The sequence below is a fragment of the Chiroxiphia lanceolata genome, chromosome 3 (assembly GCF_009829145.1).
Source record: "Chiroxiphia lanceolata isolate bChiLan1 chromosome 3, bChiLan1.pri, whole genome shotgun sequence".
Taxonomy (NCBI): Eukaryota; Metazoa; Chordata; class Aves; order Passeriformes; family Pipridae; genus Chiroxiphia; species Chiroxiphia lanceolata.
This window is the reverse complement of record NC_045639.1, coordinates 17,097,077-17,123,167: the sequence shown is the minus strand read 5'-3', so window position 1 is coordinate 17,123,167 and position 26,091 is coordinate 17,097,077. Positions and strand designations below refer to the sequence as shown.

General features: G+C 49.1%; 1 protein-coding gene across 1 annotated transcript in view; it reads right to left on the bottom strand.

The window, feature by feature from the left end:
- ITPKB (inositol-trisphosphate 3-kinase B) overlaps positions 1 to 25,434 on the bottom strand; it is a 68,165-nt gene extending 42,731 nt beyond the window's left edge. The window contains 2 exon segments of the mRNA XM_032682062.1: positions 22,760 to 23,843; positions 25,209 to 25,434. Coding sequence (XP_032537953.1) covers positions 22,760 to 23,680 — 921 coding nt within the window. The 5' untranslated portion in view covers positions 23,681 to 23,843; positions 25,209 to 25,434.
- Between the last annotated feature and the right edge of the window lie 657 nt (positions 25,435 to 26,091).

Genomic DNA, 26,091 nt, shown 5'->3' with positions numbered 1-26,091 from the left:
CACACCCCAGAGCAGGAGCTGAGAAGGGGAGACGTCACTTCTGGTCACTCAGATGCAAGAGCTTGTGTCCCCACCCACACTTCACACCACAGCACAAAGGACATGTAAACCCTTCCTCAAGCCATGTTCTTCATCCCAGACAAAAAGCTCATGTTTGGCTTTGAAGGTCCAAGTACTGGCAATGACAGTGGCCACCGCACGTGCAGATAAGCTGCCTACGTGAGCACATGTGTGCAATACGTGTTGGTAAGTTATTCCTGCCATCCCTGTGGCTGCAGCACATTAAGCAGCTGTGTGGCAAAAGCAAAACCACGGCGAGAAACACCGCTCATCTTCTGTAACAGAGAGCGAGGGCTTTAGGTGTGTGCGATCACACTCCTGCTCCTCCTCAAGTCACTCACAATTAACCTCACAAGGGCTCTTCCAGCTGCACACTACTGCACCTCAGGCCAGCTAAAAGGGGCTGCAAGAGAAATGCAAATCTGAAGAGGAAACCCATGTGGCCCAGTTTGAGGGCAGAAGAGAGAAGTATTTTTATCGGTGCTAACCTGCTCACCTTGGCAACCTGCCACTACAAGAAGGAAACATACTGGTTCTCTCCTCTTTCATGAGAGGTTAAGGACTCCTGTCAGCACAAGGCAGTGGACATCTCTGCGGTCACACACTCCTGTAACACCTGCTTTTATGTCAAACTTCACCTCTCTGTTCCTTCAGCAGTTACTTTGGGAGGTGGTCCTTGAAAAAGAAGACACAGCCCTAGCCAAATTATGGATTACTGTCATTCATAGAGCTAATCATTGCAAGGAGCTGTTTAGACCCTTGACTGAAAGGGATGAAACTCCTCCAGGATTAGATATGCTGCTTCTCAGCAGAGCAGAGCCTGGGGGTGCCTATCTGAGCAGCAAACAGCCAGGCATTGGAGACAACCTCTGTTGTCCTGCGCTGGTTGTGTGCAGGCAGTGGAGCCTGGCTGGGAGCTCTGCCAGCTCCCAGCAAATGGGATGCTGAAAAGAGCCAGTCCCACCACTGGGAGGAGAAAAACCCAGTGCAGGAGGAGCGGGGAATTTCTGTGGAAATCCTGGCACAAACAGAAACTACAGGGTTGTTAGCCAGCAGGATCAAAGAGTGCACCTGGAGGAACATGTTTTGCTGGACCAAGGAAGCAAAAGACGACCACTTGCCTGAACAGAGGAGAGGCAGAAGAGTCCAAGAGTGGGGAGGGCATCTCTTCCCACAGGCCCACATAGCCTGATGGTACAAAACAGCATTCAACATAGCAGAATTCAACAGGGCTGCATGGACTACCCAAATTAACAGAAAAATAGTAAGGAACAACAGTGAACACAGAAACCAAGCAGTGCAGTCCCAGTAGAGCCTTCTGCTAAATAATGATGCATGGTGGTCCCTAAGACTCCTAGGGGCTGCAAGCTGGCTGCTATCTCTAGCCCATCAGCTACCTGTTCTGTTTAACCCTTCAGGATGTCTCCTGCACCAACACATACCCACCACCCATTTGTACCTGCAAATCCTGCTTTTTTCAGACCAGCCACATGAAGCACACAGGCCTGTGGATGGGAAACTGGGGCACAGCTCCAGCACCTTAACTGCACAGCTCCCATATGAAGGAATATGATGGACTAGCTATTGCCTGAAAGCCCTGCTGATGTGCCTCAGACCTATCCCAAACAATGTTCTTACTCCAGTCCTGAGACTTCTATGGCAGCCAGGTTCAACTGAATTTCATAAAGACTCCATAGCAATCTCTGGGTTTGTTGGTGAAGCTCCAGTGCAATTTCCCTCCTTACACAGAGGAGGATTGAAGTCCCTGTGCAGAGAGGGCAATGCACAGCCATACACAAACCACGTGAGGACCAGTGCTGCTCAGGATCTACATGATGTTCAGATACTATGCAGAAACCTGGGGAATCCTATGGTCCTAAACACACCTTTAAAGGCTTTGCCATAGCAGTACTTAATGGAGCAAGCAGAGAAGCTCGAGAGAAGAAACAGATGGATTAAAAAATTCAAACACAGATAAGAGGAGTGGATGGTTTGACAGTGAATGTGAACTTCCAAAGGGGATGGTCGCTGGAGCCAGAATGCTGCACTGCTTCTGACAGGGATCCTGAGAAAGCACCAAGTGTGGCTGCTGTGTGGTTACCCTCATGGGGTTCACAGGGTCCCCACAGCTCCTCTCGCTCACCCTTATGACCCACCACCTGGCCCCACTGTGTCAGCCCAGTGTGCTGTGCTCGCTCTTTGGCAGCTGAACAGCCCCTGGATGCTGAACAGCACACCTGGGCCAGGAGGGACTGAGGCAATGTTCAGACAGCACACACACAACTGATTCTAATTAAACTCATCCTTATGTACAACCACAGTTAAGGTTATGTGTGAAAATTACTGGGTCTACTTCACTCCTTGCTTAGACAAAAATAATCTAAAAACACATACTGAAGAAAGGGTACCTTCTCCCCCTCCCTATGCAAAAAGCCCAGCTGCATACCTTAAAACAAGTATCCTACTGCCTTGTTTTTCCACGTTTCTCTTCATTTTCTGTTACAATAAAGCATCTCAGTAGCACTACCTCTCTAACTAAAACTGCAGGAAAAGGGTGGGGCTTTATAACAGAGCTCAAACTGCTATTTGTGTAACCCTTTGAGATGGCAGTCAGATCCTCAGCTGGAGTAAATGTGAGAGCTGCGCTGAATCTAAGACAGCTTGGGGACTTCCCACCAGAGGAAGACTTTGCCCCCCAAGCCCATCAGAGCAGGATGCTCAGAGATGCCCTGCTGATAGTACGCTGCAGGAGCAGCCACTTGGCATTGCTGCAAGCCTTGCACAGCGTGTGCTGGAGCTCACATCAACTTTGGGGAAAAACCACACCCTTTAGGATCCTGCTCCTGTGGTGCCTGAGCCTGCCATGGAGCCAGTGCTAGTCAGTGTGATGTACCTGAGGCTCATAATTTGTCACGTGAGGTCTAAGGACTTACAAAACCTAAGGGTTTCAATGTCTCAGGTGCTGCATATAATAGGACGCTGGGCAAAGGCTGTTACTCAGAGTTCCAGCTGTCAGGGCAGTACAGCCTACGTGGCCCACATTGGAGCAAGTGCCATTTGGTGTTTTTGCTCTTGGTGTTTTTGCTCTCAGCTGTACCCCTGTTTCACAGGAAGATGAAGCGGCACGAGGAGCTGCCTTCCCGTTTGGACTACAGCTTTCATCACCATATAAAGCTGTGGGTCTTTGCCATGGGCCACATGGTGCCTCTGCAGCCCCATCCCCATCAGCAGAGCGAGGAGAGGAGCCTCAGTGAGCAGACAGCCCCAGCCCATCGGCCACAGAGGTTGTTGCGCAACGTCACCCACACAGCGCAGAAAGCCTGTCCTGTTCCTTCCACATGATCAGCTTATGGCCACTGCTGAAATCCCACACGTGGCTGCGTATCTCAGCCTGCAAGGCTGCAAGCAGGTGGCTGGGCTGTTCCCCAGCCCCTTCTCCCCTTGGAACAGGTGGGCTCGAGGCAACCCACAGCAGAGAGTTCCCTGGGGTAGCTCTGCACAGAGCCCACTAATTTCTTCTCCAAGTCTGTGTGCATATCCTTGCAATTTCATCACGCAAAGTGTATGTTGATTTAACAGACAGGGTAAGTAGAAAGGAAGGAATGGAAGAGTTTTCGCAATGATCTTAGATATTTCACTTAAAACCCATTAGTTTGCAGGCTAGATAATCCCATGTATAAACTATGTGTATCTCCTGACTCAGTCTTCTTTACCAGGACCTTTTCACTTTCAGCCTGAGGGCTGACAGAGAAAGGCACAAAGTAATGTTTCACATGGGCTTCTAAACAAAATAATCTGGAAACTATTACAGTAATGGGAAACTGGCTTATTGGGTTCCTACTGGTCCCCTATGAACAGGCTTAAAGAACGGGTGGGGTGATACCCTACAGTTCTCGTGAGACAACATACTTCAACAGCTAACATGAATGTGGAAATACAGGGACGGTCACCCCTGCGCTGCTCCTGCGGCATTGCCGGCAAGTGATCTCAAGGCAGATATTGGCCCTTAGAAACCTTTGTCATCTGAGACCCCAGGACACAGAAGCAAATAAAAGCAGAGAGAATTGGGAAGAGAGCTCTTACAAAATGAATTGCATAAAAATAAGACTTTATAACCTAGCTGCTGCCTAAGGATGAACTCTGCACCTTGCTAGTCTTCTCTTGACTTGTAAGATTAAGAGCTTCCCTGGAAAAACATCCATGAGGCATAAATACTGAGGATATGTGACTTGGGAATCCAAGCTGCTTTAAGTGCTTTTGCAGGTAGAGGAAATGCGCAGCATGAGAATGAGCAGCCTCCAGTAAAGGACTAAACGAAAGGGGAGTTCAATTACAACTAATCAGACCCAAGCACTAAAATGTCACCGTCACTACATTAAAACTCTGTTCTTTTCCACAGTGGAGACCATTAAACAAGCTCAAGTTGCACCACAGACTCACAACCTCCATGAGCACACTGACACTTCTTGGTGCAGAGAGAGGCATTCCCAGCTTTTCCTACAACTAACTGTGAACCCTAGCTAGTCGGTCAAACTGTGTGCATCTTCTTGTCACCCATCCTCTGGGGTCATTTTCTGCCAAGGACATGCCTGTGCACATTAATTGCACAGAGCGTTTTAAACATGAGGCGAGGGACCTGCAGACCTAATTTGGGAGATGAGGACAAGCTCAGAGACTGGGACAGGAAAGGAGAGCAGGGCTGCAGGGAGCTGGCTGAGGCAGCCAGAGGACATCTCCAATGCAGACAGGCTCCAGATCCATGCCCTGCTCAGACCATCCACACTAACCTAGTCCATGAGCAAGGGATCCCATGAAAAAACTGCATCTGCCTGGGGTTCTCTTGGTACATCCCACAGGTGTCCCCGTAGAGATGCAATTGTTCTTTTCTAACCAGTTCTCTCACTGGGGGAAAGAAATTATCTCTTCTTCAGGACAGCTGGCAAGGTGGCACGGGGCAAACAGCACCATCAGGACTGGGCACCTTTCTTCCCTGTCACGCTGATGCCTCCCGGTGTGAGTTAAAGCAAAGTAACCCCCAGAGCTCTGGCAGAGGCAGCCAGGAGCCCCGTGCTGGTGAAGGAAGCCTGCAGAGCTGAGCTAAAACCAGGCAACCAAGTGAGGGTCTGGATTAACTCTGCAGCCCCTTCCGTACTGAAACAGAGAGTGGTGGGGTCAGCAGCAGCACTCCCTGAAACTGCAGCACATCTCCCTGCTCTTCGTCGTGACTCTTAGGAATGATTCACAGTACAAACTCCAGACACTTGAGGAACTACAGCCTGTTCCAGCATCATGGCTCAATTTTTCAGTGTTTGAGGTGCAGAGGACTTCTACAGAGAAGATCTGAGATGGGAACATTGCAGCCAGCTACGTGCTGGTGTTCACATGTGCTCCTAATGTGCACAAGCCCCACACCTGGGGGCACACCTGGGTGCACACACATGGAGGAGGCATGAACACGCCCAGCCAGATAACATGAGATTGTTTGTATTCATTTACTGTAACATTTTGTCCTTGGGACTGAAATTCATCTCACCTATTTTTAGACATGTTCAATGTAGACGACTGCATCTATGCTAGTTAACTCCTTTTACAGTCACAGCGCTGCTCAGCCTCAGCTCCTCTCGTGCTGTGCAGGCAGGTCACATACACTGTGCTCTGCAGGGGCCTGTTTCTCCCCACGAAGGGAGGCTGGCTCAGATCTAGCTATTAGCCACAAATCTCACCACAGTCATCATTAGGTACTTCTAAAGTCTTTTCATCCAAGCTCTCCTCTCTTTCACCTGCCTTTCCATATCAGCCTTACGTGATGCTTTTTTCCACTACCTGCAACTTTTCACATGGCTTTTCCCTCCACTTTCTTCTGATCAGCTTTTGCGCTCCGTTCCTCCCGAACTTCCCAATCTGCCTCCATCCCACAGCACTCACCTCTCCTTCCATTCTGCCCCTGCCATTGCCCAGAAGTTCCATCAACCTCTGCCCTCTTCCTCACAGGACACAGCTCTACCACCTCTGCACCCCACCTTGGGACACCCGCTCACTTCCCCTCGCCCACATCCAGCCACCACTGTGCCCCCACATCTGTGTGGGGCTGTCCCCACACCTGCACCGGGTTAGTCCCCCACGTCCCCCCCCGCAGCATGCCGACCCCTGACCCAGGCAGGCTCACCCCACACAGCTGCACGCCGCCATCCCAGCTCTGCCCGGCCTCCTCTGGGCGCTGCTTTGCTCTGCGCGGAGTGGGAAGCCGCAGGGACGTGTACGATTTACACGTGGCTAGAGCAGATTCCCAGATGGCTTCGCAGCTTCCCTTGTATTCTCTTTAGTCTTCCTGGCCTCCGTGGTCATTTCCCTTTTCCACCTGCCTTTCCCCTTCCTGCCCGTCTTATCTCTCTCTCCTGGCCCTGCTCTCCCACGGCCGGGCCGCTCCCACAGCCGCCCCATCCCGCTCCCCGCAGGCACCACCCGTGCAGCCCCTTGCCCCCAGCACTCACGGTATCGCCTCCACTTTGCAGCTGGAACCGGCCTTTGCCCGGCTGCACCGCGAGTGTCGCAAGCGGAGAACAGCTGAAAAGACAATCAGCGAAAAGCTGGGGAGCGTCCGCAGCTGAACTTGACAAAATCCTGGAGAAAATACAGTCAGAAAGGAATCGTGCTCCAGTTCCAGTTGGAGCATGTGACGGGATTGAAAACCCTTTGTATGCCTCTGTGAGAACAAATAAAGGGGGGAAATAAAAGGAAATGGTGAAATGATGAGAGTGGAGAGGCAAAATGTGGGACTAAGGGGAGGAAAGAGAAAAAGAAGAAAAGAAAACAGGAAAAAACAGGTAGAATCTTAGAGGCATTTCACACACTTTTTTTAATGCACTTCCTTTGAATTATCTGTGCTGGAGGTATTTTCAACCCAGCTCCACTTCCCTTGAAAGATTAATTTGGCATGCATTCAATTCTCAGATGAGCTTGCAAAACATGAAAGAAGCTGCAAGTGTCACTAAAATATAGGATCAGCCTCAAATTTGAGATTTACAACTATACATCTTCCTCCTTGATAGCAAAATGGTGTCTTCTGTTATCCTCTCCCTCGCTCCTCACCTACCCTGACCTCTCCATGCCCAACTCCCAATAAAAGCAAGTTTATTTTTCTTCCAAATGGCACGGTAGGCATTTCAAAATTACGTAGGATCCTGATCAAGTTGAGAGATTAACTCATCTGGAATCTGATCCAAGGACACCAAGGAAAAGATTTCTCCTTCATCCCTGGGTGCACATGATGTACATCATCAAAAAGAAATGCTCTGTTTGCTTACAGACGCAGCAGTGGTAGACTTAAGTCCTCTTGGCATGAACAACAGCCCTGACCTAGGAAGAGAAACTGAAGTAATTTCAAAATTGTTGACTGAACTTTCACAGAATGTACTCAAACCACTTTTTCCATTGATCTGACGAGTCTGGTTACTCAAACAGCTCCTCAGCCTACTTCCTGTTCTGCTGGAGAGCTCAGCAGCCCTACTAAGAAACAGAGGGAAAAAAAAACCAACTAAAATCTAACTTTATTTTGAGGTCATCAGAAATAGCTCTGGTGGATGGTTCCTATTTTTGTTCCAAACATGTATTTATAACTTTACTGACAACGGAGGGCACAGCAATCTGACCTGTCCTGCTCCCTGAGATGCCGGTTCAGCACAGTCGGTGAGCTGAGCCCGTGCACCAATGCCAACAGTCCTCAGCTCTGAGCACAAGCAACCTGTTGTAGGAAGAGAGGGGAAACTCGGTCTTTGTGCCACATTTTGTTGCTGGTCTGCCCTTGCTGTGATTTCAGATCCCTTGAAGGAGCCTGCTGGGAGGGGGGTTTTGCAATGCAGGCAGCTCTCCATGATCTAGCCATTTATATAAACAATGCACTAACCCAGCCCATCTGTGTTTCGTGTTATTCTTACTCTGGATCAAATTTATCCCTCCTGCAAGCCCACCAGAACCAAGAGAGCTACAACAGACTTGATTTGGCCCAATCTTATTCCACTCTTGCAACTAAAATGAAGTGACATCATAGAGTTTTGATTCTCTCCTATAAAGATGAGAGGGAAGAGTAGTACAAGGAGTTAGTGAGCAGTTTTTGCTGGCCCTGGTTCCTGCAGTAGCAAAAGAAGGCAGCAAGGGACCAGCAGACAGCAGCAAATAAACTCTTTCCAGAAAGATCAGCTGGAGCTGCCACTGCAAAATCAGCCACTGAACTACACCTGGAGTCTCCTTTCCTATTCCAAAAACCACAGGATATTTTTGTGATTAGTGGTGAAATCTGTGGCTTATCATTACCCAATATGAAAATTAATGTGTCTTAGGGGTTTAAAGGGATTAGTAGGTATTTTCCAAAGTATTCAACCTTTGGAGAATTTATTCCCCAAAGTTCTTACACGAGCTGCGCTGCTTTAGAGACGTTAAGTGCCATCACATTGTTAGTGTTCCCTGCGCCAAAGCTTGTTTCTCAAATCCCCACTCGCTTCAATAAACACTGACACCAAGTAATAACATTCAGTACGTGTGTTGCAATGTTACAGCTGGCCACGCTGTGTAAACTGACGTGCAATTTAATTCCCAAGCAAGTAACTTAATTGCACAGTATATGGAAAATGTTGCTGTTATGTAGACCTCTGTTTTCTGACAATAGCCAGTAAAGCCACTTTCTTACCTTAATTTTATATCCTGGAAATATTCTAATTCTGTTTGTTAACGCCATCAGTAGTTCTAGCTAGGTTTCCAAGGGCAGCTGCTCTCCAGAAGACCATATGTATGTTGTATGCAACCTTTAAATCTGCACTCCTGATGCTATTTCACTGAAGTCAACCCTGCACATGGAGCACCTGAGAACAGTGTGCAGCCCACCAGCTGGAATGGGGCACACCCAACATCCACGCCCATGCTTTGAAGGCCATATAAAGAGAAGAATATACTTTGTGTTCCTCCCCCTGGAGGAGCAAAGACACATGCCTATCAGCTGGAAAGGAGAAAAGTGAACACTGCAGCATCTTAATTCAAGAGGCAAACTGGGGAAAATGTCAGCATATCTGATGAAAGTAAACTGAAATCCAAATACCCTTAGAGCTGCCAGAGAACACCTGGCACCATTTCATGCAGCACCTCTGCACCATTCAATGACAAGGTGGTTTGGGATGGTTCAACAATCCTGCTTGCTATTTTCTGAGTGGTAGCAGAGCCTAAGATTCCTTGTTGAAAGATGTGTACAACCTTCCACAGATTGTTACCCAAATGCAGCTGTTTAGTTGGAAAATTACTGCCTTCCCACTTTAACATAACCAAAGCTGTTCTCCCATCTCTTGGCAGCTGCTTGTGTCAAGGATTTGGGAATCACCTTTACCTCTAGAAAAAGTGGTTAGTTTTCAAAATGTATTTTATATAAACTATCGACAGGGAAGCAGTGTGAGCCTTCTTGTGCAGTTCACATGGTCCTTGCTCCTCAGTGACCGCCTACATCTCTATCTGCACCCCTACCTCCTCAGCCAGGAGAGGACCTTGAATTTTGGTAGGGATGCAACAGTCGAATGCCACCTGCTCTCCCAGGCCTCATGACAGGCGTACAAACAGGAAGGCAGATTTTGCTTTAGTTGTGTATGGGCTTTTTGTTTCAGCTGGGGGGGGAGGGAGAGCTGGCGTTCTCCGATTGTTACAGGAAAACCGAGTCAGCTTACACGCTCTGCCCTTCTGGCCTTTCTTTCCATTCAGCCCAACTCCTGACCAAGAGAAGCAGCTATTTCAACAGTCTGTTTGCCCTCTCCTGCAGTTTTAGTGTGAGCTCTGCCTTGTTCTCACAGCCCCCAGCTCTTGCAGTCAGGTGGCTGAGACTCTGAGCTTTCATTTTTAAAAAGCAAGTACATTTCTAGACTTCTGGCTTGCAGAGAACAGACTGAAAAATTGTCCCAAGTGTGAGTTAAAGGCATAGAAACTAGGAAAACAATCAAACCCAGCACTTCCAAAAAAACTCTGAAACATTTGGTGGTTTTTAAGGCAATCCTCATTGGTTTTGGGAGAGCTTGAGTTGGCAGTGTTTGAACAGTAAATGCATGGTTGAAGGAACTGCATAGCTGATACACACACTCTGGCCTTAATTCCTCACCCCAGTGCAGGCACTAATCCATGTCCTGTCCACACCATGAGATCCATCCTTCAGTAACATTAAAACTACAGTGTGCCAGAAAAATGCTTTCAAACCTGCCTATTCCAGGTAAAATCCAGGATCTTCCCACGAATGAAAACGGTCTTTCCTGTGGCCCCTGTCCAAAAGGGGCTGCTGTTAAAAAGTTTGCTGTCCCACACCATAGTATCTTTTTTCTCCCTCTTTTGTGCCCAAACCCTCCCAAGGCACAGAGGAAGGAGCTCACGAGACAGTCAAGGCAAATCTCAGCAAAGGAGGCTCCACTTCAGTCACCAAGGGATGGACTTCAGCTGAGGAAATGGCACAATGCGTCCCAGCCAGGCAGAAAACACAGTGGGGAACAGTAAACTCAGCTATGGCTCATCGTACAGCAAACACACGTGTTCCTTCCCCTCTGCCCAGGGAAACTCTGCAGCACGTTTTGGCTACAACAAAATAATTACTAGCTGTTTGCTCATTTTCCTTTAATGAATCAGTTGAATGAGACCAGTGTGAGTGTCGGGGGAGTGAAAGTCTGTCATTCAGCTGTCTGCAAACTCCAGCCTCTCTGAAGATTTCTAGATCAGATTTCAGGGCCTCAGGAGTTTGGGTTATTTTTCTAAATGAGGTTCGATGTTGCATCTTCCGCAGAAGATGCCAGTTATCTACAAAACCTACAGCTCTTATTCATTTGATACCACAGGTTTCAGTTTGAATCACAGCAATGTGTGGTTGACCTCAGATTAAACTAAAGTACTTGCTCCATGGCATTGGACCTTAAGGTTGGCCAGCACAGGAGCTGGACAGCTTTTTTAACATCAGAGCTCAACCCTAAAACAAGGGGAGAGGAGATGTTCAGGTTGGGCTGAACGCAGCTAAGATCGTGGGGCTGTGAAAGGAAAACTCTGAAACATCTCATGTGGAGTCAAAGCAAAAGGAGGTGTTTTATTTCAGGTTATGTAAGTCCTAAAAACCCCATTTTTCTTCTTTCAATGTGTTTTAGCGGTGAGGTCAACTTTTAAATGAAAAATACCATTTTGAATCAAATCTACATTTCAAATACTTGCAAAACATAAACAAACCATTCCCAAAATGAAACAGTTCATTCTGAAAGTGTCAGAATGACACTCATTGCTATTTTTAACATCGCTCCCTCTTCCCCCACCTCTGTATTTTTTCTAGGCCAGAACTATTCAGAAAATGTGTTTGAATTTGTGAATCATTTTGACTCCCCCTCTCCCTTGACATTTGCTGGAAAATCTATTCTCTGCCAAAAAACTGTTCTTCCAGATCCAGCCAGCTCCTGCAATCTCCTGTGCTGCCAGAGTTTGTCTGGATGAGTCTGAGAGTCTGACTGCCTTGGGGACACAGAGTGGGCCAGGAGGGCAAACTTCAGCATCCCTCCAGGCAGTGATGGGCTCTGTGGTACAGAGCAGCCCAACTCTCCACCATGGCTGCCCCGAAAAAGCCCTGGGCCATTCCCTCTTGAGACTGAACAGGGAGCCGGGCTCTGACAGAGGCCACCACGCAGAGGGAGTTCCTCATCAGGATGTGGCTTCCAGATATGAGAGGAGTGCTTCAAGTTTTGGTTCGCTTGGAAGAATCTTGCATTGCAAGCCAGGCCCCTGAAGGTTAAAGGGGTGTACCACAGGAGCTGTCTCCTATCAAGGTTACAAAAATTTTGGCTTTGGACTCAATCAAAACCTGACAGTTCCAAGGCTTGCAATGCAATATAGAGGCTTGATTCTTTGCAGCCCGGCAATTCATAGAACAATTTAAGCCTCTGCAGTGCAAGTGCAAATGTTACTGTTCCCATTTGTTTTGCTCCTACCCTGAAACTTTTAGCAAGTGGAAAACTTGGATCTTTTTCAGTACTCACATCCAAACCATCTGTAAGTCTTGCAGATTTTTTCAGGATAACATCCCTAACAGAGTCTTTCCAGTCTACTCACCTGACTAAAATTCACCTTCAGGGCTCATCACCTCATATCCCAATTCACATCTCAATAGCCTTTGCTCTGCAGGCTTGCTCTGCAAAGATCCACTAAACCCATCGCTGAAAGACTGCTTTTCAATCTGTCATTTGGCCCCTCTGTGGCTCCCTCAGCCTCCCTACCTTGACTCCTCCTGAGATGCATGTCTATGCTACTTGGCTTTTCTTTCAAGACTGTGATTTATTCTATTCCCATCACTTCTTATTTCAGTGCTGAAAGGTCAACTCCTGCGTATGCTCAAGCATGAGATCAGCCTATATTAAACAGGCTTCTCTGAGCTTTCTCCCTTCTGGGAAGGGTTCCCATCCACAAGAACAAACCTGGGATCTGGAACTGCCTTTTGAGCTTCCCAAAAGCTCCAAAACCAAATACCAGAGCTGGTCAGGATGTGCAATACAGGAACAGACAATAGCAGACGAGGTGGCATCATGCTACCTCCGCATTTGTCTCTCATTACCAGCCTAACACCTGGTCAACGTTACGGTCACTTGTGACCACCTGGACTTCTGTGCTGCTTTCCTTGGCTCAAAAAAGCTGTTCCAGCAACACATGGTAACAAGAGAAAACAGAGATCTGAGGAGAGAGGCCAAGTCTTTTCTCCTCGAGATGAGACGTGGATGAGGGGCTGCTAATGGAGAAGCTGAACTACAGTCCTGGCTTCGGACCATTTGTTTTAACCTGCTGTGCAAGGTGGCTTCAACAAGAGACGGATGACATCAGTTGATCCTTCCTCTGAGGGAGAGTCTGGTTCAGTTTGGAGCTGCTTTTCCAAAAGCTCATCTTTATATGAGCTTTACGCAATTTTTTTTTCAGTGATGGTACATCTTGCTCAAAAACTGTGACACGCACTGTTTGTGTGTGAAGGTGGGAATGTGACATCCGACAAGGCAATTCTGTTCACAAAAAGATCAAAGTTAGTTCCCTCTCTGCTGAAAGTACGGAAGGGAAACACAGGATTTGTCAAGCAGAGAGATAAACTGAATTGAGAACATTTTATACACAAATTCCTAGGAGAAGGTTAAAACAAGGGAGTTGGGAGAGTACACTTGTCAAGGCTTTTGCAAACAATTCTTTTTCACATATTCTTTTAAAATACAACAGTAATTCAGGTGGCTACAGATAAGACACAGTTCTAAAATCTCTTTCCTTTGTTTTCTTTCTGGCCGCCCTGGTCTCCACCCAAGTAAGACATTCCTACCACAAAACCCCAGGGTGAAGGGTTGTCAGCTCTAAATAAATATGGCTCTGAAGAGAGAGAGAATAATTAACATGCTCTTTCTGAAGCTGCTTGGCAATTACAATTCCAGGTGCCTTCTACTCCTGTGACCAAGTGCCTTGCTTCCAAGGTGTATCTATTAACAGCAGCCCAAGACTGCTCAGGGTTGCTGCCCAGGGGTGTGCCAGTCCCTGGCAAGAGCAGAATGAGATACTGGGACTCTGAGGCCGGAGTGGCAGTGCCCATCTCTTCTCTTCCTGCTGCCATGACAGGCACATACCTGGCACATACCTGGGCTGCACACACTTGCTGCTATCCCACACTCCATCTGAAACAGCACCCAGAGGTGGGAATATCACCCTGGGGCCTTCCCAGGTCACTTTGTGTGAGTACCGAGGGCAGCATGAGGTACGAGGTGATGCTGAACTGGCCTCAATGGAACTGAGCTGATGCTATGCAGGCATGGATGAAAAAAAAGGAATTTGGCTCCATTTCAGAGTTCAAAGAAATATTTGAGCCTATGGGCACTGATTCAGGCTCATCTCTAATTATATCCCAAGCTCAGCCTTTTAAACTTGTTCTTTACTCCTCAGTAAGGGTCACTTTGCAGTTGTTATTTGAGTTTCTTGCCAATCTGTTGTTGGATTTTCCACTTGACATTATTAAGGGATTAAGTTGTTTGTCTCATCATCTTTTATCTGTCCTGTTGAGTTTCCTAAAAACAGACTTTAGCCAGACCAGAGAAGATAGGAGGGAAAAAAAGCCCAACACTTTAAAGAGATAATCATGGTTCGGGATTTGCCATTATTATAGTTTAAATTTATTACTTTGGATATGTAAACTTTGCTGACTCCTTTAATCTGGAATGTATTAAAGAAAGCACTAGGCATTACAATAAGTCATTGGATTATACTGTCCCAATTCAGCTACAGCTGTGGAAGAAATATATAACAGGAGATCCTGCAGAGTTATACATTTTAGACTTAGCTCATCAATTGCCATAGAGAAGAAGACAAAAACAAATGTAGCTGAACCTGGAAAGAATGCTGCTAAAATTGGAGAAACATTTAATGTGAGTAGCCTAGGGGTGCAATAACTTTGCCTGTAATTTAACAAAACCCACCCACATAAAACATACCAAGAGAGATTATAGATTGGACTCTCTGGTCTGCAGTCTGCCAAAAAAGCAAACCTGACTTTTTTCCTCTTCCTACAGACGCAGGTTTAAATGGTCCCTGCAGAGTGTTAAATACATATTACCCGTAATAGCAACCATACTACATTTGGATACATTGCTAATTCTCCCCCCAGCTGCTCTGTACCTTGCTTGCAGTGGGAGGATGCCCCTGGATATCTAGTGCGGCTTGTGGCTGCCAGCAGGGCAATTCCTATGGTCCACATGGTGAGAAAGAGCCTGCTCACCTCCCCCTCACTCCCACCCCTCCTTGGTGCCCTGGTCTCCTCTCTTTTGAGGGGTACACATGGGCTTGTACTTAAATACCCATTTAAGTACAATGTTTTGAATATGTTTAGCTCAACGGGACAAAAGCTATTCCTACGCCTTCCCAAAATGCCTTCTCAAAGTACATTTGCAAAGAACAAGGCTCAGTGGTGATCTGAAGGCCAGCCTTGGCTCCTCCCCTTTTCCAGAGCAGCAGGGATCGGAGATTGTTCATCAAGAAATGAGAGAAAAACACCCAACTGTAAAATGCACTTTCCAAAAAGCCACCCTGCAGATCTTTCCATTTATAAACCTCCTGTCCCCAAAGGCTCTGAAGCACTGTACCTACCAACAGGCAACCCCCCCCCCTCCCCGCAGGGACTGTGTCTCTGGTTCATTAATTCAGTTTAATATTGGATTTACCACAAGATGTAACTGGAGACATGCAGGGGTGAGCAAGGCGAAAAATGATCACGGACCAAACCTGCAGCATGCTCCTGCTGGCTTCAGCGGAGCTACAACAGCTTTTATCAGCATTTTATCTGACCCTAACAAAAGGAACGAATTGTTTAGCAAAGGAAGAGGGTTCTTTGATTCTATCTTGCTGCAGATGAATTGCCCAAGCAAGGGCAAAGGGACAGGAAGCGAAGGGGGAGGAGAAGGAGGTGATGCTGAAGGTAGGTGCTGCCATTGCTTAGCCCTTGCTAAACAGCCCCTTCTGCAAATGCTGATGGGGAGAGGAGAGAGTTGTGCCTGCTCCCTGCCAGAGCCATTCTCCCAAGATGTCGTGCTGGTTATTCCTGGTGTTGGTATATTGGTCTTCATTCAGGCTGAAGGGCATTTTGTGACAGTGAAGACTGCAGGCCTCATGAGATCTCCCCCTGCTTCACACAGTCCAGGAACTCTATTGTCTAAGACCCCAAGTACAAGGCTTAAAGTCAAGGATGAAAGCCCAGAGGACAAGGAAGAAACCCTGAGCAAAACTTGCATCAGTTCAGCGAGGTCCACATCACAGCAACTGCAGGTGCTGACCTCTCTGCAAATCAAATGTTTGAAGAAACAGTAAAGACACAACCTGACTCTGTCCTTAGAATCAAACTCATTAAAATGTCTGTCAGCATGTCCCCCCAGAGTCCATATATGTCTTTCACAGAGACAAGGGATGCTTTACTATTACTTAAAACCACAACAGTGCTGAATGCTAATGAAGTTCCTGTTGTGTAGCACTGATCAGATAATGCACTGTACTGCTTACAAGAAGAAATTGTAAGTGTTAAACACTTGTTGTTTTACCCCCTAGCTCTCCTTCCAAAAGTAATCCTTGTGTTTTGACCAGCAATAAATCTTATATCTGAAAGGAAGAATTGAATTCCTTCTACCGGGCTGTCTCTTTTCCCATGTCATTAATGAAAAGAATGTTCTTTAATATAAAAGAAAATTGATTCTTTCTTTTCATGGCCAAAATGTATGAAAACATTGAAATAAATAGCTTGAAAAGGCTAATATGGGTCTTAGCACTGTGCAGTAGCTTTAGATTCCAATATTGCCCATCTCTGAGAAACTAAGGTCAGAAACCACCAGCACTCAGTAAACACAATCCGTGGCTGACAGTGGCAGTGAGGATCTCCACAGGCAGGCAGCCTTGACAGCAGCTCTGTGTGCTGAACTCCCACAATGGCTGGGAAAGAAGAAGCTGCAGTCTATGTTTTCCAAAAGCTTCCACCAGTTCTGAGCACATTCACAGTACATACACCAAGACTGAAACTTGCAGCTGGAGACCCCGAGCTTCTGAACATACCCACACCAACTCACACTGAAAGGCACTGCTGGGTTATCATCTCTGTTATACAGCAAGTCACATTTTGCTGCCTAAACACTGATTTAAAAGCCAAATCAGAGGCACTCACTTTTAAGTCTGGTAGAGCTCAGACTGGGGCAGCTTCCTGAACTACTTGCAGCCGTTTTGCAGGCTATGCATGACCTGAGTTTTTATCTATACGGATAAGAATGAAATTCCAACGAATTTTATTGCAGACATTCACGAGTACTTTAGAAACAGATTACTCTGTTTTAAGCACACTCTTGGTCTAATCCTCAACATCCCAGAGTCAACAGAGAAGAAAGGTACCTTAGGAGAAGACTTATCCTGAGGAGACATCCAACAGGCTAAGCAAGATGGATGCCATAAAAGAGCCATTTCAAGTGACCCGGCAAGTATAGGAGCCCTCACTCCCCAGAAAGTCACATTTGAGAACAGGGATTAGGCTGCAAAGTTATTCAGTGATTTGAAAATGTTAACGTTTAGTTTTCACTGTCTATTTAATATTAACATATCTTTCTTAGAAAGCTTGGCTGGGCTTCATTGGAAGAAAGCAGGTCAAATTTACTGCAGAAATTTACCTACTGGTATAAACAACATAATCTCTAACCATTACAGAAGACTAATCTTAGCCGAAGCGACATTTAACATCATACATAGATGCCATTATTTCTCTAGTGAGCTAGTACAGAATTAAATGGAAAGAAAACATTAGCTCAGCAGTGGCTTTCAGCCATCACATGGCACGCGAGAGCTCAGTGCTGCACTAATATTTTCTTCACACGTAAATCTGTCCTAACACATTATAGGAATCATATGGAAAACATGAGACAGGTGCTGACTACAGTTTGGGTTTTGTCATTGCAAGCTTCAAAAGGTAAAGGTAAAACTAAAGTTTCTGCTGATCTGTGAAGTTCACTCTGTGGACATTCAGCTTAACACCCGAAGGGTCCAACCAGCCATGCTCCTGACACCCTGCAATTCCCAACAGAAGAGGAGGAAATCTGAATGTTTCAGAGCTGGGGACCCTAAGAATGATGGGCCTAATGTTTGTTCTTCCTGCACCTCAGAAATGCCTTTTTTTTTTTTTAACAACTCTTTATGAACGCTCTCAGTGTGAAATTGTTTGAGAAACAAAATATGCAAGAGACAGCAGCTGTGCTAGCAAGTAAGTCCCCCTATGAAAAGGATCTGCTATGTGCCATGTAATTCCCGCACTGTCAATCATGGGGAATGTGCACAGAGAAGAAACCCTTCCCAATGAGCTTAAAAGTGCTGATGAAAACGGACTTGAAGTAGCACCATATGTCTCTCATTGGGTTATAGCTGCATCTTCACTTAGACTCTGTGGGTGGGAGCCCATAAGAAAGCTGCTTATTCCCTGAGAAGGCCACGTGAGAAGGCAGAAGATAAGCTACTGAATAGAGAGTGATGCTTTGTGAACTCCCTGGAGTGCACAGCCTCCATCCACAGGGAGTCTGAAGATCTGCCCAGTCCGCTGAGCACCAGAGGGTCCTCAGCTCATCCCAGTAGACAAAATAGGCCGTGCTGTTCTGAAAATGGCAACACAGAGGTATCCACCTCATCCTCCTCTTTATCCTAGTGCTCCCACAGGGCTGAAGGAGACTCCATCCTTTGGCAGCTTACCAGGTGTGCTAAGCACCTTCCCGGGTCAATGATGCACATTACTAGAGGAACAGCCGCTCTTCCGAGCAAGCCAGAAGGGCCTTAATGTGTTAGACATTATATTGATGCTAAATCAGTGATACCACTCACAAACTCATAAGCTTAGGAGCTTTCAAGACAAACACAGTGGGAGGAAGGAGTAAAACACATAAACACAGTCAGCATAAAGATATACATTCACGGGGCTTGCATGCATCACCATGTGGTCATGGTTTCTGTAACACAGGGACTTCCTGATCACAGTGACAGCTAGGAATGGGAATGAAAGCATATTTAACTTGAGTAATTTTCATAGGAACAAATCAGGAGTGCTGTTGTCAGCTTATGCCTTGGAACATCTCAAAGAGAAATCAGTAAGGGTCCCACAGGCCCCTGGCTGACACTAACCCTTTATAAACTTGGCTCCTTTCAGAACTGTGTTACAGCTGCTGTGAATCAAACAAATAAATCAATTAAAAAATCGCCTGTCAGCAGCAACACCATTAGTTTTTTCCGAAAGTTCTTGCCATTTTGCACAGCTTAATGGAAGTCTCTTATTCTGAGCAAACTGCTCTGCCTGCTGAAAGAAGTAGACATTTCACAATGTACCAAGTCACTTGATTAACTATTCTGCTGTACATCCTTGTGTTTCCACGGTGGCTGTGGGAAAGCCAGGAAGAGGAACACTGGAGTGTCTTGCACTGTTTTTCCAGGAAGGCTTTTTTTCCCTCTTGACATGTCATTTTTCTACAGTACGTGCTTGCACAATTTCTGCCTTTCCCCCCACTTGTCTGTCACTTTGTCTCTAGTTGCCGAGGAGTTGACAAACTAGGGAATTTAGGTCAACGACAGCGACTCACTAATGACAAGCATTGGAATATCTTCCACTTAAGGGGCACGCCAGTTTTCAAGACTGGGACAAATCTCCTGCTGCTGAGTACACCCTGGTTAGCACCTCTCCAAGAACAGCAAAACTAATACACTGGTATTCTTCCAGTCTAGAAGTCAGAGGGAGTCATGGCAAGAATGTATCTTATTTTTGGTGTGAAATCCCTTTAGGAGTTGGCCTGCCATCTCAGGCTACCTGTACCCTAGAACAAAGAGACCTTCTCACTCCCCTACAAACCCAATCTGTGCGATCAGCTGTGAGGAGAAAACTCCTCCCTCAGCATGAGACACACTGTGACAGAGACAGGTACCTTCCAACAGCCACTGTATCCTCCTGGCTTGAGTGGTAGGTGAGCAGAGGTATCCACTCCTTCCCCAGACGCCCGTGTTGATGTTGCAGGGGGTGTGCAGGAAGCGCTGCCCCGCAGCATTCCCAAACCACCGTGTCCCCATCCCAACATGGCGCCTGGACAGCCCATCCCTCCCACACAGCCCGAGAAGTGCAAGCGCTCAAGTGCCTTTGAAACCTTTCAAGCATCAATAAACAAGCCTGGGGTTTCTCCGGCAGCAGCCCACAGCCCGGGGAAAGCCACAGCTGCAAAAGCCCTTACGTGGAAGTTTACTCAGACCTTAAGTGGACTTGCAATTAGACAACAGCAAAACGTCACATTGCTCTTACTGTCACTGCACTTCACAGGTCTGCAACTAGCACAGCTGGGTCACTGTTCCCCAGCGCTGCGCAGCCCACTGAGCACCACAGCACTCCAGGGACAGGCAAAGCACTGAGCAAACTTTCAATTAACAGAGGCAGAGCCAGTTTCAGACACAGAGCTGCTCCAGGTCATGGTGTCCAAAAATGTGCCCACAATACCTCCCTCTCTTTCACTATGCAACGTCACTTTGTTACTGGCCAATTTTCAGGCCTGAACACAAATGAAGTTTCCTACCTGCAGTACAAATGGAGGATGATCTGCCCATGTCAGATGGAGGGATCTGCCCATTTCCCTGGGACATCAGGAGGAACTACAATAGACAGCCGGACATCCCGAACAGATCTGCTAAGCCAGACAGCCTCCAGAAAGGAAGGGCAGAAGCAGGCCTTTTGTTTATCAAACCTGTAAACATGCTATGTGAGATGTGCAGCACATACTGCATCTGCAGCAAGAACTGCTTTCCTGTTGCTCGTCATTACCTCTCCCCCAGGTACCACAGCCCTTCCCTGTGCCAGCAGCACCCAGTGCAGACAGGTAGGGTCCTCTGCCTGCCCAATGTTTACCCAACCCAGAGGCACCACGTTGGTTTCTGTCAGCCGAGGTCTCCCAGGATGTGACAGAAAAGCACAACTTGTGGAGAGAGCTTCTCATACATTGCCCCTCATTACATAACTCATTTCCAGACCATGTGTATCGTTAAAAGGAAATAGTGAGTTCATGAAAACAAATTAGTGTGCAACTTGACACTACTTCAGTAGTTGCCTTCTGCTGTCATTAGGGATTTACAAGATACTGCCAACGAGTACACAAAGTTGGGTGTTATTTATATGAATCAGCTTTGAATTACTGGGCATTTGCACACCATCCTGCTGAGAAGTTGACTATAACCTGCCAAAGTCAGTGATCAGCCCTGCACGGGACCTGTGCAGCCCAGTGGAAAAGTATCATTGTAAATCAGCCCAGCCACTCCCGCTGAGACAAATCCAGCACTGAAACACAAAATCAAGTGCACCTCCTCGGGATGTCTGACATGTTCTGGACCAGATCTTCATCTCGTTTAGCTTGAGTAGTCCCACTGAGACCAGCTGAGTTACTCAGGTCTTAGACCTGATCTGAGCTTGCTCTGATCCAGGCCTTTTGGCAATACAAACGAGCCTTGCCTGTTCACTGCTGAGCCACTGGCCTGGCTGGGCTCACTGGGGGCCACGGGAGGTAACACAGAATCAGCTTGAGGCATCAGGAAGCTTTCCACAAGAGCATCAGGCATGCTTTTGCCCATCAATGAACTGTTTTCAGCAGCAAATCAGTGGGATCTGGCACTGGGAAAAGCCATTAGTACAGAGAACAGAGCAGAGATTACTACAGCTTATGCACACAAAACCAGCAGAACTTAATCAGCAGCGGGATTGTAGCAGCTCCCAAAGGGAGCAAGCTGATTCATCAGCCAAGAGCCCCAAAATACAAAACTGTCTGCAAACACGATGAGCCACAGACTCGTAACTTCATTAACTGTGCTTTTACTCAACTGCTGCTCTATCCTGAGCAGAACTGAGCCTGAATTCTTGGAATGGGACAAAACAAGGACAAAAGAAAAGATACTTATTTCAGTCTGTTGAGTGTTTTACAAACCACAATCTCAGTTCTTCCAAGTTTGATACCTTCACTTAAACATTTCCAGTTTTCCTTCTGTTGTTGAATTTAGCAAGGCTTTCACTACCATGTGTCTACAGAAAGTTAAACATAGTGAACCATATCACTGAAAGTTGGTGGTTCTTTATCAAACTCTTTAAATTAAGGAGCCACTGGGTTGCCCTGCATGTTTCAGAGTGTTGTCAGTGTGAGGCTTCAGTGCTGGGCTCGAATCAATGAATTGTCTCAGAGCTGGAGGATGGGAGAGACCACATGCCGGTTGGAGAACCTCGTGATGGGTGCCCTGCTCTGGAGTAAAGTGGTTCAAAGCCCTCTGGATAAATGGTGTGACAGCTCAGAGCAAAGCACGCTCTGTGTGGAGCATTCAGACACGGAGTGAACTCCCCTAGTGACACAACAAATCCCATGACTGTCTCATGCCTCTGGAAAATGCCTCAAAGTTCTCCTCTCTGAGAAGACCTTTCCGCTCTAGGGGTAGTACTACCCTGATGCCTTCTCTCGCCTGAAGCCTCACAACCAGCTCCTCAACAAAGAGAGATTGTGAAACAGATGAGCGAGCTTAACATAAATACCAAATAAAAATATGCTTACCTAAAATATAAGATACCCACATGCAGAAAATTTTATTCAAAAGGGGAATTACCAGAAATTCTCAAGATTTTTGTTTCCATGTGAAAGACACACAGATACTATGCTGATGGGCATCAGTATGTATTTCAACAGTTGGCCCACACAGTTTCGACTCCAAGAAGGAAATAAACTCTCCCTTAGGCTCATGTAAATCATGGGAAACCTCCAGTACCCAAGGAAGCTGTACTGAGGGAAAGCTGAGGCTCGTAACCACATGTCAGCAGAAGGCTGCAGTCCATGGATGCATTTTAAGCATGCCAGCAGGCAGCTTGCAGCACCAGGGAAGCTCTGCGAGGATCGTGCACAACGGGACAGGTACCAATGCTCTCTCCTGCAAGCAGGGGATTTTCCGACTAGGAACCCCTGTTCCAAGTTTGAAAGCTTTCATGTGAGGGAAAGCAAGCACCGCTGAGCAAATGGAAAGTTTCTCTGCAGACCTCTGCTGTGACAGACCTCTGCCCTGCCACTGCAGCTGTGCCTCAGAGCAGGGATGCTGCCAGCCCTCACCCCACCTTCCCAGGGTGTGGTGCAAGACTCACCACTCGGGGCTTCTGCTGGTCCAGGGTCTGCAGGAAGGCTGGGGTCTGGTCCAGGGTGCGCTCGGGGTCACTGGAAATGTCCTCCTCGGACTCCTCCCAGGATGAGGAGAAGCCAGTGGAAGACGCTGAGGACGATGACAGCTTCCTGACGGGCAGGCTGCCGGGGGGCACGGCGCCCGCCTCCTCCTCCGGGCCCCCCAGGTCCGTGACAATGACGGCGGGGATGCTTCCGCCAATGGCTGGGCACTGGCCCTTAAGTTCTGCGGGGGCCACCACCACCTCCCCTTGCTGTGGTGCAGCCCCTGACTGCTCCAGGGGACTGGTGCTCTCTGCCAGCTCCGCAGCTGGCACCACTGTCATTGCTGGCCTCCCGGAGGGCTCTGCAGTGCTCAGACAAACCTGTACCCCACCAGCATCGGGGGCCTCACTCTCCCCATGGGCTCGCAGCCGGGGTCCAATTCCAAGTCCCGCCACTGGCACTGTAGGGCTGGCGGGCCGGGGCCGGGATGGCCGGGGGCTCCGGGGCGGCTGGGCAGCAGAGCTGTGTGCCTGGATGTGCGCCTCGAAGAGCCCCACTTTCTGGTTCACCTGGACGTTGTGCAGCTCCCGCTGAAGTTGCCGTGCCATGGGGGGTCCTGGCTGCCCCTCTTCGCCCCGGCTGCCCCGCCGCCCCCCGGGGCCGCCTGGCTGCCGCAGGGGCTCCTCAAGTGGTGGAAAGAGGAAAGCGGGGCCACAGCGCGGGGAGCGGGGCGGCACGGGGGCCGGGCTGAAGACAGGGAGCGAGCGGCAGCTGCCGGGTGTCTCCGGGCCCCTGGGCAGTACTTGTCCGGGAGGAGGCGGCGTCTTGCTCCGGCCGCTTGTCACCTCGCTGTTGCTATTCATCATCACCAAGCTATTGAGCGCATAGCAGTACACGGCCATAGTAGTCAGCCGGGGTGCACAGGGGGGCCGTCGCCACTGCCGCCTCGGCGCTCAGGCTCCGCGGGGCTGCCGAGGGTCTCTCCCCGCCGGGACCAGCAACATCGCCAGGAGGCAAAAGGGGAGCTGGGTTGGACCTGGCCCACAGCTCCATAAAACAGGACAGCTGAGGAGAAAGTGAAGCAGTGAGAGTAGTTCTGTGCCCTCCCTTAGCTCACCATCCAGCTGTGCACACGCAGCTGGCCAGACTCTTCCCTTCCTGTGTGCCCCTCCCACCTGCACACAGCCCCAGTGTGCCACCTCTGGGGCCTGATCATCAGAAGGATTTGAGCGAAGGGAAAATCAGGTTTGGGCGTTTCCCCTCTTCCCTACTCCCCACTCCAGGTTGCCTGCCCACGCAGCTGCAGCAGCAGTGTCCAAGAGGACACATAGCCAGAAACAGTTCCCTCAACAGAATAAAGGAGTTAAGGTCAACTGATGTGAACTGAAAGTACCTTTCAAGTGTTGGCCCCAAAAGCTGAAGAAAGTTAAAGACTTCAAACAGCTTAAATTTGTCACCTTCCAGTTTGTCACCTATGAGCAAGATCAAGTCTCAGGAATGGATTTCTGATACATGGACAATGACATAATGATACAGTCTTCCTGCTTGCACAGTTTTATATGGTATGGGGCCACATCTCCACTACTCCCCTAAGTTACCATGGGCAACAACATGGCTTTGCACATCATGCATTCCTTGGCTAAACGTGCCTCCCCTGTGCATGTCTGCCTTCTGGGGCATCAACCACTGCAGCCGCCTCCAAGTCAGAGCCCGGATCCCACAGGCAGAGATGTGCAGTGCTGTTTGTTTTGGTGACTGTGTACGTGTATGAGAGAGACTCTGCTTTTGTAGGTGGCTCTCTGTGCCCCTGTGTACCTCAGCGTGCCTTCCGTCATGTCTGTTTGCTCCATGTGCCACTGGAGCTGCAGCCCCCATCCCATGCTGGGGCACGGGAACCCATGAGATCTACACAAACTCACTGCCCACATGAGTGCACAGGCTTGTTTACACACAGCGCGCTAACTCTGCCTATGGGTGTAAAAAGCCTTTGGAAGCACTTGTGCACGATGCTGGCAGCAGCAGCCCTGTGCGTCCCTCTGTGAGGCTCCTGGCAGGAAAACGCCCCCAGGTCTAAAAGCGCAGTCCCCGCTGACTGTGTGACCAAAAGGTTCCCCATCCCTCCAGGCACATCCCTCCTGCTTGGAGGCAGCGTGAGGCTCAGCCGAGCCCAGGGCAGTCACTCTTCGCAGGAATCCCCGGCAACGCAACGCTCCCAGCACTCTGGCTCGCGTACGAAAGCAAGCACCGGCACAAGGTGCTCGGCCAGAGTTTGGGTGCGGGACAGCCCGCCCGGCCCCGGGGTAGCACCCAGCCCCTCTGCCCGCCCCCAGCTCGCCCCTTCCTGCCCGCGGGGCCCCGCTAGCCGCCGGCGCAGCTGCCGGGGGTCCCCCGGTGGAGGGGCGGCCGCGACCCCCCGGCTCCGCCGCTTACCTGGGAGCGGGATCCGCGCTCAGTGCGCGCCGCCCGGCAGCGCCCGCCGGCGGCCGCGGGGCGCTGCCGAAACCATCGCCGCGGGCGCGGAGCGCGGCTGCCGGGGGGTCCCGCTCCCTCCGCGGCTCCGGGCGGCTCTCCTCGCCCCGCGGGGGCCGGGGGTGCCGGGCTCTGCCCCTCCGCGCTTCCGCGGCCAAGGCTGCGCGGCGGCTCCGCGCTCCGGCCAGGTCCGCGCCGCGGCCCCGGCGCCCGCTCCCGGTGCGGCTGGAAAGGCGGAGAGAGGAGGAGGAGGAGGAGAGGGAGAGGAGCGGCGAGGAGGAGGAGAGCGGAGGGAGGGGGTAGGAGAGCAGGAAGGAAGTTGTGAGCCTGTCTGGGGTTGAACTCAGCGGAACAAGTTTCTTTTTTTTTTTTTTTTTTTGCTCGCTCGGCTGGAGGGAAATACTGAAAAAAAAAAAAGTTTCCATTGTTAACTAAGAAAAAAAAAACCCACCGCCGCCGCGCTTTGGCCGCTGTGGGTTAAAGATACACGAGGCATTTTCCACTCCCGTCCGCGGCGGGCGGGGCAGGTCCCGCGGCGGGGCCCGGCAGAGTCCCCGGTCAGCCTCGGCACCGCCCGCGGGGGGACATCCCCCGCCTCCCCGCCGCATCCCGGCCTCCCATCGCAGCTGGCCGTCGTATTCCTCCCTTGGGCACAGCGGTCAAGGCAAAGGGTGGTGCCGGCCGCACCAGGAACGCAGAGCTAGAGGCCACCCACTTCCCCATGCACGCGGCTCGAAGGCACCGACTAGTCCCTCCATTTCCCACCGCATCCCCCCTTTCCCCAGGCATCACGGCTCAGTCCTGCTGCTTCTCAGCACGTTGGTCATTCACACGAGCCCAAGAT